Here is a 12,085-nt window from a genome sequence, read left to right as displayed (position 1 = left end):
AAGATCCTCCCATGCATGAGTTTGTCAAAGGCATTAATAAAGTCCAGGTTGACAACATACACTGCCTTTCCTTCATCAATTTTCTTGGTAAATACAAATTCAAAGCCATGTTGACTATCCCAAATCTGTTCCGGTATATCCAAGTACTTGTATACCCAGTCTTTTAGGATACCTTCCAATAGTTTACTTACTTCTGATATCAGGATCATTGGGCATATAATTTCCTGGATTTAATAGCTTTTCTTAAACAGTAGAATGTGGCGGCACACATCTCTCGTGGCGAACCAGCCACCGTTTGTATTACCGCAGCCGTGGGAAGATTGTGCCGTCGGGGGTGTCTCAGTGCCTCGTGCCTCAGGCAATGTGATGACATCACTGCCCACGTGGGGCAGAGCTCACGCTGCCCTTAAAGGGCACGGGCGAAGTTCAAATAAATCAGTTCAACTGGAACCCCTCAGCATCCTGTGGTGTGTTTCAGAGTTTGTAGCTGCCGCTACATTGGTGACCCCAGCAGTCCAGACATTTTTCTCGCCTCACGATGTGGATTCAGCCGTGGTCAACGTGCTCGTGGTGAAACTCCCCCTCACCCACTTCTGGACATGTCCCCCATGCTCTTGGTTCGGGCAGACGGAGGCGCAGTTTCACCTCAGTCAAATCACTTCAGAATCCACGAGGTTCTACCATGTCATGAGCGCCCTTGACCAAGAAACTGCTGCCAGGGTGGATGACCTGATCCACAACCCACCGGAGGAGGGTAAATACCTGGCTCTCAAAAACCTCCTCCTTGACACCTGCGGCATCTCCCGTCGACAGCGCGCTGCCAGGCCCCTGCACCTGGACAGCCTGGGCGACAGAACCCCGTCCGCCCTCATGGACGAGATGCGAGCAATGGCAGAGGGCCAAAAACCCTGCCTGATGTTTGAGCAAGCCTTCCTCGAGCACATGCCAGAAGAGATCCAACTCCTGCTGCCGGATGAGGACTTCTCAGATCCATGGAGAATTCCAGTCCATGCTGATGTACTCTGGTGGATGAACCGAGAAAACAAGGCCGCCCTCAGTCAGGTCACCTGCCCTGGACCAAGCCAACCGCACGTGTCCCCCAAGTGCAAACCAGAAGAGCCCCACTCCACCTGGTGCTTCTACCATCAACGCTGGAGGGCTCAAGGCCGCAAGTGCAGGCAGCCCTGCTTGTTTCAGGGAAATGACCCAGCCAGTCGCCGTTGATGGCTGCTACGGCTGGCCACACCAACAGCCTCCTGCACGAAACCAACAAGACCAGCGGCCGATGTTTCCTGGTGGACACCGAAGCGGAGCTGAGCTTGCTTCCCCAGACCGCCCTCAAGACTCGCACCCAAGCACGAGGCCCCATGCTACGAACGACCAACGGATCCGTGATCAAGACCTTTGGCACGTGCAGTGTCCAGATTCAGCTTGGCAAAGACATATTTCGCTGAAGGTTTGTGCCGGCCATGGAGGGTATGGCTCTCCTGGGAGCCGACTTCCTTCGGGTGCACAGCTGGATGGTCGACATATAAAGCAAACGTTTAGTGCACTTTTCAAATTGTCTGCCTCGATTCCACAGGCACGTGCAGCCCGGGGATAGCTACCCTCAGCGCTCCGAAAGACGAATATACCTGCATACTTAACGAATTCCCCACCATCCTGTGGCCTCAGTTCACCTCCACCATGCCCCAACACGGCGTCTGCCACCATATCTTGACCCAGGGCCCCTCTTCCACGCCAAAGCCAGGCAGCTGCTCCCAGAGAAACTACAACTGGCGAAGGAGAAATTCTCCTGACTACAAGAGCTGGGAATTGTCCGCAGGTCAGATAAGCCTTGGGCATCCCCCCTCCTCATGGTCCTGAGGTCCATGCAGACACTACCCTCATTTAAACGATGCGACCACACCGGACTGATATCCCATCCCGCACATACAAAACTTTACAGTCAACTTGCACAGTTCCAAATTTTTCTCGAAGGTCGATCTGGTATGGGGATACCATCAAATCCCAGTCCACCCCCTTCAGCCTGTTCGAGTTTATGCGGATGCCCTTTGGCCTTAAAAACACAGCCTAGACTTGCCAATGGTTAATGGACACAGTGGGCATGATCTAGATTTCGTGTTTATTTATCTCAATGATATCCTCACCACTAATCGGGACCATAATGATCACAAAGTCCATCTCCGCGCATTATTTGTCCGCTGGCAGAATTCGGCCTCACTGTCAACGTGGCCAAATGCCAGTTCTTGGGCTACATCGAATCTGCAGAGTGTTTTGTGTGGCACGGCCTCAAAAAGCAAGTGGCACAGATGGCGAGGAAATGTACAGAGTGCCGAACCTCTAACTTCCTGCGCTATGTTAAAGCTCCAGTGCAGCAATTTGACCCCCCCGGCCAAGAGGTTTGAGCACATTCATATTGATATTATGGGCTCCCCACCAGTGTCCAGAGACGCCCGCTACTTATTGATTGTGGTCGACCACACAACAGGATGGCCGGAAGCTATCCTGCTAAAAGACTCTTACGCCGAGTCCTGCGCCAGAACTCTGCTCGCCCACTGGATCGCCAGGTTTGGCATCCCAGCGCACATGACAAGCGACAGGGTCGCTCAGTTCACATCCGCCCTCTTCCGCTTTTCATCCCCAGGCCAACGGACTCGTAGAGTGCTTCCACTAGCACCTCAAGTCAGCTCTCAGGGCACGCTTCACCAGCCCAACTGGATGGACGAATTTCCCTGGGTCCTGCTCGGCATCAGAACAGCCCCAAAGGAAGACCTACAGGTATCATCCACAGAGCTGGTCTACGGTGCACCGTTGTCACTGCCCAGGGAGTTCTTCGGCCCAAGCACAAGCTCTGGGATCGAGAACCGGCCCTCCTGGCAGATGCGGGACAAGCTTGCCTCATTTGCGCCCCCGCCAATGACACACCATGGCAGTCACCTGGCTTGCACCCACAAGGAGCTGGCTATAACAGACTTTGTTTTCGTCCAGCACCTTGCACTGCTGCAACACCCTTACGAGGGTCCCTATAAAGTCCTGAAATGCTCAGGCAAGACATTCACTTTGGACATTGGGGTCAGGGTCGATAGACGCAAGGTGGCACACTTGGACCTTAGCCAGCCAATACTAACGGGCTAACCCAAACAATGGGGTCGGCTGCCTCAGCGGCGAGACGTGCAAGTCGGTTCTGGGGGTGGTTGTGTGGCGGTGCACATCTCTTGTGGTGAATCAGCCCCCACTTGTATCGCCAGCTGGCGGGGCAGCCGCGTGAAGACGGCGCCTTCGAGGGTATCTCAGTGGCTCAGGCTACAGCGCGCGCCTTGGGCAACATGATGCTGCCCTTAAAGGGCACGCACAAAGTTCAAATAAATCAGTTCAACTGAAACCCCTCAGTGTCCTTGGTGTATTTCAGAGTTTGTAGCTGGCGCTACAGGAACATCATTAGCTATCCTCCGATCTTCTGACACCTCCCTTGTAGCTAAGGACATTTTAAATACCTCTGCTTGGGCTCCTGCATTTTCTATGTTAGCCTCTCTCAAGGTCAGAGAGAGTATCTTGTTAAGCACTGGGGATTTATTGACCCCTATTTAGATATAAGAGCAGAAGTAGGCATTTAACCCATCGGGTCCATCATTCCCCCATGACCTGATCCATTCTTCCACAGTCTCACTCCCTTTAAGCCTTGATACCCTGACTATTCGTATACTTATCAATCTCTCCCTGAAATACACCAAACAGCTTGGCCTCCACAGACTCCCATGGTAGCAATTTCTAGAGTTTACCACTCTGGCTAAATAAATTCCTCTTCATCTCCATTTTAAATGGGTGCCCTTCCAACCTGAAATTGTGCCCTCTTGTTTGAGATTCCCCCACCATGGTGAACAAGTTTGCCACATCTACTTTATCCAGGCCTTTCAACATTTAAAATGTTTCTATGAGGTCCCCCCTCATTCTTCTATACTCCAAGGAGTAGTCAAAAGAGCTATCAAATTTCCTTATATGCTAATCCCTTCAATACAGGAATCATTCTTGTGAATGTTCTCTGAATCTTCTCCAATGCCAACACATCCTTTCTTATATAAGGATACAAAAACTAATATTCCATATTCCAAGTGAGGCCTCACCAGTGCCTTATCAAGCCTCAAAATCACATCCAAGGACTTGTATCCTATTCCTCCAAAAATGAATGCCAAAATTACATTTGCCTTCTTCACCACTGACTCAAAGTCCCTTTGCACCTCCAAATTTTGGATTTTCTCCCATAAAAATTCTTTTTATGTATTTGTCTCTCAGAAGCTTCTTTGATTCCTCATCATTATTTGTCCCTCCAACTACCTTTATATCATCTGCAAATTTAGCCAAAAATCCATTTATTCCACATACAATGTAAAAAGAAGTGTCCCAATACTGACCCTTGCAGAATACCACAGCGAACAGGTTGGCAGCTAACTGGTAGCCAACCAGAATAAGATCCCTTTATTGCCACTCTCTTTTTCCTGCCAATCAGCTGGTGCTCTACCCACGCTAGTATTTTTCCTGTAGTTCCATGGGCTGTTATCTTGTTAAGCAGCTTCATGAGCATCACCTTGTCAAAAGTCTTTTGAAAATCTAAATGCAGTACAACCCCGATTATCCGAAATGGTCGGAATGCACCTATGTCAGATAAACTTTTTTTTTTGGAGAACTGGTCATTTTTAAAAATCAGACCAGTAGCAACAGCAAATCATTTGTATCAATGTTTAAACAACAACAAACAACTAGGTATAGTCACATTAGGCATGCAACAAACGAAAGAACCACACAGAGTCAAAAGTGAGTTGAACTAACTGATTTTAATAGAACTCTCGCGTGCACTTAAATCCCTCGGAACCCAATAATGCATGCGACTCCAGGGACCTTTATGACATCAGCTGCCAGGGTATGGGCTTGCCCCACACCCAGAGCTCTCACAATCAGATCTGCTGCAGACTCGCCCGTGACTCTGTGATGGTGTTCGCTTGTTGCGTCAGCGAGCTGCCACATGATTACCACACCCCAGTACCGGCGTTGGGAAGTGTGGAGTCTTCAGCCAACACCTCTTTAGTCCGTTTGGGTGGCCGACCTCGTCAGTGTGGGAGTGCCAAGTCACAGGGTTTTCCATGAGATGGTCAACGATGAAGGTCTCCTCATGGCCTCTCATGTCAAGGATGCACGTGGTTTCATTCTGATGCACCACATTGTACGGGGCCTCATATGGCCGCTGGAGTGGAGTCCAGTGCGTGCTCCTCTGGACGAAGACATAGTCACAGTTCCGGAGGTCCTTGGGTCATGGCACAAGGTAAGGACAGGAGCTAGTGTTCCTACCTTCTCTCAGAATCTTGTGAGGACTGCTGCAGGTGTCTCCTCTGTGCCACAGGCTGCTGGCACAAACATGTCTGGAGCCGTCAGTGGGGCATTGTATAACCACTCTGCCAAAGACGTGGCTAAATCTTCTTTGGGAGCCATACAGATGCCAAAACCATCCATGGAAGCTCGTCCACCTAATTCAGGCCTCGGAGATGCGCTATCAGGACCGACCAGGTACCGGTGGAAATGGTCTACCAGCCCATTGGACTATGGCTGGTAGGCCATGGTGTGGTGCAGCTGGGTCCCAAGTAGCTGTGCCAGCACTGACCATAGGCTGGACGTGAACTGAGACCCCCCTTGTCTGAGGTGATGTTGCAGGCAGGCCTAGCTTGCAATGAGGTCTCTGACGCAGGACTCCTGATGTGTGGGCAAGTGGTATGGCTTCTAGCCACCTGGTAAACCTGTGAACCATGGTGAACAGATACCCTATCCCCTGGGAGACTGACAGTAGACTGACGATGTCCATATGGACATGCTCAAACCTCCTGTACATCAGCTGGAAGGGTTAAAGGGGGGGGGCCTTTACATGCCCTTGGACTTTGGAGGTCTGGTAGTGTATGAATGTCCTGGCCCAGTGCCCAACGTACTTGCATAGGCCGTGCCAAGCAAATCTATCTGCCACCATTTGGACGGTTGCCAAAAAGGACAGAAGGGCCAACCATGTAATGTGTTGAAAATGCAACACCTCCAAGTGGCTGGAACGATGGGTCAAGGTTGGCCAGTGAACAGATCACAGAGAAGCTTGCTGCCTGTTGGGCCGATGGAAATGTCCTCAAGTTGCAGGTTCGAGATTGAAGTGTGGTAGGCCGACATTTCTTCATCCAGCTGCTGTGCCTCGGCAAGCACCACGTAGTCCAAACCTGCGGACAGGGAATTCATTGAATGGATGGAAGTGCGTAACAGTGCGTCGGTCACAACGTTGTTTTTCCCTGAGATATGTTTGATGGTGGTGGTATACTCCAAGATATCTGACAGATGGCGTTGCTGGCATGCCGACTATGGATCTGATACTGTGCCGAATGCAAAGGTGAGAGGTTTGTGGTCCGTGAAAAATGTGAATTCTCCCCCACCCCCCCCCCCACCCCACCCCCACAAGAAATACCTCAAGTGCCAGATGGCAAGGTAGAGGACTTGCAGTTCCCTGTTGAAGACACTGTAATCAGCTCCAGGGTTGCAAGTTCTGGCTGAAGAATGCAAGTGGTTTCCACTGACCCTCAATTAGTTGTTCCAGCTTGCCACCGACTGCTGAATTGGAAGCGTCAACCGTGAGGGCTGTGGGGACATCCATCCCTGGGTGTACCAGGAGGGTGGCATTTGCAAGGGTGTCTTTGGCCTGCTGGAAAGGGCCATTGACTCCGTGCCGCAGGTAATTTCCTTGGTTTTGCTGGAGATCAGGCTGAACAGGAGTCCCATGAGTCAGGCCACTGACAGTAGGAATCAGTGGTAAAAGTTGATCATGCTCACGAACTCCTGTAATTCCTTGACTGCACTGGGCCTGGAAAACTGGCATATGGCCTCAACTTTCACCAAGAAGGGAACCGCTCCATGCCTGTCGATGGGGAGCCCAAGGAAATCATTGGGCTGACAGCCCGAACTGCACTTTGTGAGGGTGATAGCCAGGCCATATTCACTCAGGCGGAAGAAGAGTTGGCGCAGGTGCGTCAAATGCTCTTGGTGTATACGGCTGGCGATCAGGATATCATCTAAGAAGGTGAAGACAAAAATCTAAGCCACACCCACTGAGTCCATGAGCCACTGGAACATCTGTGCCGCAGGGCACGCATCCACGGGAACTCAAATAGGCCAAACGGGGTGATGATGGCATCTTAGGGACAACACTGGGGTGGATGGGAATCTGGTGATACCCGCGGACCTGGTCGGCCTTGGAGAAGATGCGTGTCCCATGTAAATTGGCTGTAAAGTCCTGAATGTGGGATGCTGGGAAGTGGTCATCCCTTGTGGTTTTGTTGAGCCTTCTGTCGTCGCCACATGGATTCCATTCTGTAGCCAACTTGGGCACCATGTGCAGCTGAGAGTCCCATGGGGTGTCTGAGCGCTAATGATCCCCCATCTCCTCCATTTTCCTGAACTCCTCCTTGGTAAGGTGGAGTTTGTCAGGTGGAAGCCTGTGTGCCCAGGCATATAGAGATGATCCTTGTGTGAGAATGTGGTGCTGTACACCATGCTTAAGGGAACCTGTGGAGAACTGCGGTGTAATAATGATCAGGAACTCTGCTAGTGCTCTGGCAAATTTATTGCCTGACTAAGTCACAGAGTCCAGGTGTGGGCCTGGTAACTTGGCTTCACCAAGAGAGAAGGTCTGGAAGGTTTTGGCATTTACTAGGCACTGTTCCTTGAGGTCCACTAGGAGGCAGTGTGTCCGGAAGAAAGCTGCACCCAATAAAGGCTATGACACTGTTACCAGTGTTAAAGAACAGGTGAAACAGCTGGAAATGAACTGTAGTGGGATGGTTCGTGTGCTTTAAGTGGTGAATACTGCTGTTGGCAGCGGTGAGCACCGGTCCTGATTTTCCAGCCTGGGTATCGTGGCTTGAGGGGATAAGGTGTTCCTGTGCTTCGAGGAACTTTTGCCCAGAGTATCGGTCCCATAAGTAAAGGAGGCTATCGTGGTGGCCAGCTGCCATAGCCATTAGCAACAGTTGGGCCCGGCGTATCCTGGAAAAGAACAGGGTGGGCGGCAACGGTGGGCCCTAAACCCCACTTTTGGTGGTAAAAACACCAATGGTCTGAATTAGGATCACTCCCTGCTGTGGGCGTCACTGGCTTCGTTGGTGGTGTGGCGAAGGCCCGGGCCTTAGGGGATGACACAGCAACTTGGTTATTGGAGGCCCCGCAATGGTGCATGGTGTGCCACAGGATATCTGCTCGGGCTGCTACTTTGCATGGGTAACAGAAATCATCATCAGTGATGAGGAGGCAGATATCCTCTGGCATCTGCTCGAGAAAGATGTGCCTGACCTGGAATTGGGCTTCGGTCTGTTCAAACTAGTCCTGCCGGCTATGAAGTCCAGAAAGTCCGCAGTTTCAGTGAAAGTGCATTCTGCATGCTTGGGTCGGTTATTGGTGGGTCCAAATGCTGTTTGGAACGTTGGGGTCACCAATGTCACCCTAGGCATACAACGAGTAAACGAATCACACAGAGTCAAAAGTGAGTTGAACCAACTGACTTTGATAGAACTCTGGTATGCACTTAAATCCCTCAGAACCCGATGATGCTTGCGATTCCTGTGACCTTTAGGATGACAGCCACCAGGCTGTGGGTTTGCCTTGCACCCGGACCTCTCACAGTCCGATCTGCTGTGGACTTGCTGCAGCTCCATGAGCCAGTTTGCCTGTTGTGTGGGCAAGACACCACATAATTCTTACCAGGAAAATGCTGGCTGCTGCTAATCCTCGACACATCCCAACCACCATTGTTGATCACCAAGACCTCCCAACAGCCACTGCTGATCCCCAGGGAAGCTTCCCAGGCCCGTGGTTACTCACTGGCAAGTCGGCAGGCTCCTGTCTCTCCGGAGCTCCAGACACTTGAGTCCCAACTCTGAAACCTCCCCTAAGCCTACCGCACACGCACATCAGGGAGAGGAGGGAGGGAAAGGGAACGCCACTGAGCCTGAGGTCCCGCTCCTGCCCGGGAGGCCGCTCTCCTCGATGATGCCGGGACAAGGGATTCTTCAGACTGCTTGCAACTGGGAGATAGTGGCACACAGTTTGTGAAGGAGAGTTGGAGAGAAAAGTCAACAGTTGGAAGGTAAAGAAGTAATGGAAATAAAGAAGGGATTTTTTTTTCAACCTGGGAGGTCAGTTCGGCTCCAAAACTTTTTCTGATTGTTTCAGATATCCTCATTTATCCGAAATTTTTAAAAAATTCTGATAAATGAGGATTTTGGAGAATCCAATTTTGGTTAATTCATGTTATACTGTATACAACATAAATTGGACTAGCCTGCTTTGGGTTTCCTCAAAAATTTACAGTTGGTTTGTTAGGCAAAATTTTCCCTCAAGGAAACCATGCTGACTTTGGTCGGTCTTGTAATGCACCTGCAGGTATTCCATAGCCTTATCCTTCACAATTGACTTCAACAACTATCCAAACACTGATGTTAGGCTAGCAGGTCTATAATTTCCTTTCTGCTGCCTTCCTCCTTTTTTTTAAATAGCAATTTTCCGGTCTTCCAGAACCATGCCATAATCTATTGATTATTGGATGATCATTACTAATGCTTCCACAAGCTCTACAGCTACTTCTTTCAGAACCTGACAGTCATTCTATTTGATCTCAAGACAGGAAGCACCTTCTCCTCTGTAATCCATAAGGGGGTTTGCGATCTCACTGTTGTTTTGCTTTATTTCTCTAGACTCTGTGTCTGTCTCCCAAGTAAATTCAGATACAAAAATTCAAGATCTTCCCCTATGTATTTTTGCTCAATGCATCGATGACTGCTCTGATCGTCAAAAGGAACAATTTTGTTCCTTGACGTCTATTTGATTTTAATATATCTGTAGAACCTCTTGGGATTTACTTCATCTTGACTGCCAGAGCCATCATGCCTTCTTTTAGCCATCCTGATTTCCTTTTAAATGTTTTATTGTGTTTGTAATAGTCCTCAAGTGCCTCATTTGTTTTTGTGCTGCTTACTCAATGCCGTGCACCTCCTTCTTAACCAGTACCCTAACATTTCTCAAAAACCAAGGATCCCTGCATCTGTTCGCCTCACTTTTAATTCTGACAGGAACATACAAACTCAGTACTCTCAAAATTTCAACTTTGAAGTCCTCCCACTTACCAAGCACCCCTTTGTCAGAAAGTAACCTCTCCAAATCCACACTTGTCAGATCCATTAAAATTAACTTTTTTCAAATCGAATTTCAACCCGAGGACTAGTTCTATTATTTTCCTTTATTATCTTGAAAATAAAGGGATTATGATCACTAGATCTCTAGACACACTTCCATCACCTGCCCTGTCTCATTCGGTAATAGGAGAACCAGTATTGCACTCTCTCTAGTTGGGACCTTTATATATTGTTAAATGTGTTCCCCGAACACATTTGACAAACTGTAGCCCATCCAGCCCATTTACTGTGTGAGAGTCCGAGTCAACATGTGGAAAGTTAATATTACTGGCTATCACAACTTCCAGCTGTCTGCTATTTCACTACATATTTGCTTCTCCAGTACCTTCTATTAGGAGATCGATAATATAATGCCATTAACGTAGTCATCCCCTTCTCATTCTTCATTTTCACCCACCTCAACCAGCTTCCCTGATTGAGCTCTCCTGTGATGTTTTCCCCTGACTAACAATGCCACCCCTCTCTATTTCATCAATAGATCTCTTGGTATCTTTGGATGTATAGTGACTGAAGAGGCTATTTAGAACAGTATTTGAATGGTGGGGTTTGAACCCAGAAATTTAGTATTTTAACCTTGCTCAATTGATGTAAAAAGTTATTATAAAGTTAAATAGCTTTAAAATAAGGAATTTAGGGGTGTAGGATGTAAAAGCAAGGCCAAGCCTAATCCAAATGATTGGAAATAGATGTTAACATTATTTCAGAAAATACTTTGATTAACCCTCATCTAAACAGAACTGAAAGTTGATGGGGCTAAATAGATTTCCTAAAATCTGTCTGACAAATTCTGAATCATGTAGTCGGTTATGGCAGCTCAGAAAAAAAAAGGAATGGTGAAGCAAGAGTAGAAATTAATTTTCTGGGGTGCATGCATCGGAATTTAGAAAAACAATAGATGCAATTTGAAATTCCAACCTGCACAAATATTCCGGCTCCCTCAACACCCCCCCCCCCACATCTTTCATCTTTCACCCCCACTCTCAACCTCCATCACCCCTTAACTCGTCATCACCCTTCACATGCTGCCTTGTTACAAATTTGTTTTTTCACCTGATGCGTAGAAACTTAGACCTCTCTATACTCCCATGAATAGGTTATTTAATTATTAATGGAACACTTGACAAAGAAGCAAAAGAAACTGTAAAAATTTATTTTCTGGATAGATATGACCTCATGGGCCACTTAGTCTACTTCAGTAGTGTAAATAATTAACATTAAGTAAAAAGTTCATAATTCCTATCAACAATAAACAATGCAATTATAAAACCAAGGACCTACCTCAATATTCAACGCTGTATAACCAATGACACTTTTCTATTTGAAATGCTCTTTTTACTATATTAAATCAAAGATTCATTTATTATCTATGTGTTGGTTGGGAATTATCAAAATATTTTTCAAATGAAGTAATGAAACAATTAGTACATGAGGAAGCTCAGAAATACATTTCACTTTCAATAATCTAAACATTACCACAGTAATCTCCACACCATTTCTCTGATCTCATGCTAGTGAATGCGTTGTAAAGTTGATACGCAGCTATTAATTAATTAATATTTATACAGAGGGTGGTGGGGATGTGGAATGAGCTTCCGGCAGACGTGGTCGAGGTGGAATCATTGGTTACATTTAAGGAAAGACTGGACCGTTACATGGATAGGAGGGGACTAGAGGGGTATGGACCGGGTGCTGGTCAGTGGGACTAGGAGGGTGGGGATTTGCTACGGCATGGACTAGTAGGGCCGAACTGGCTTGTTCTGTGCTGTAAGTGGTTATATGGTTATATGGTTAATATTCCATGGAAAGTAGCACATGGAACCTGC

At 48.0% G+C, this 12,085-nt stretch overlaps 1 protein-coding gene and 1 long non-coding RNA gene across 10 annotated transcripts in view; one reads left to right on the top strand and one right to left on the bottom strand.

Annotated features, from left to right (window-relative positions):
• LOC138739522 (uncharacterized) overlaps positions 1–4,725 on the bottom strand; it is a 99,054-nt gene extending 94,329 nt beyond the window's left edge. For both annotated transcript variants that reach the window (XR_011342302.1, XR_011342301.1), the window contains exon 1: positions 4,413–4,725. This is a non-coding gene — a long non-coding RNA (uncharacterized lncRNA). The remainder of the gene's footprint in view (positions 1–4,412) is intronic.
• The window catches only part of LOC138739520 (F-box-like/WD repeat-containing protein TBL1X), a 469,684-nt gene that overhangs the window by 370,362 nt on the left and 87,237 nt on the right, over positions 1–12,085 (top strand). Inside the window, exon 1 of one of the 8 annotated variants that reach the window (XM_069891760.1) lies at positions 5,032–5,317. The exons of the other annotated variants lie outside the window; for them this stretch is intronic. Coding sequence (XP_069747861.1) covers positions 5,233–5,317 — 85 coding nt within the window. The 5' untranslated portion in view covers positions 5,032–5,232. Of the gene's footprint in view, positions 1–5,031; positions 5,318–12,085 lie in introns of those variants that run through there. 8 annotated transcript variants of the gene reach the window in all.

The sequence above is a fragment of the Narcine bancroftii genome, chromosome 7 (assembly GCF_036971445.1).
Source record: "Narcine bancroftii isolate sNarBan1 chromosome 7, sNarBan1.hap1, whole genome shotgun sequence".
In the NCBI taxonomy this organism is placed as follows: domain Eukaryota; kingdom Metazoa; phylum Chordata; class Chondrichthyes; order Torpediniformes; family Narcinidae; genus Narcine; species Narcine bancroftii.
The sequence above is the reverse complement of the archived record's forward strand: the minus strand, read 5'-3'. Positions and strand labels throughout refer to the sequence as shown.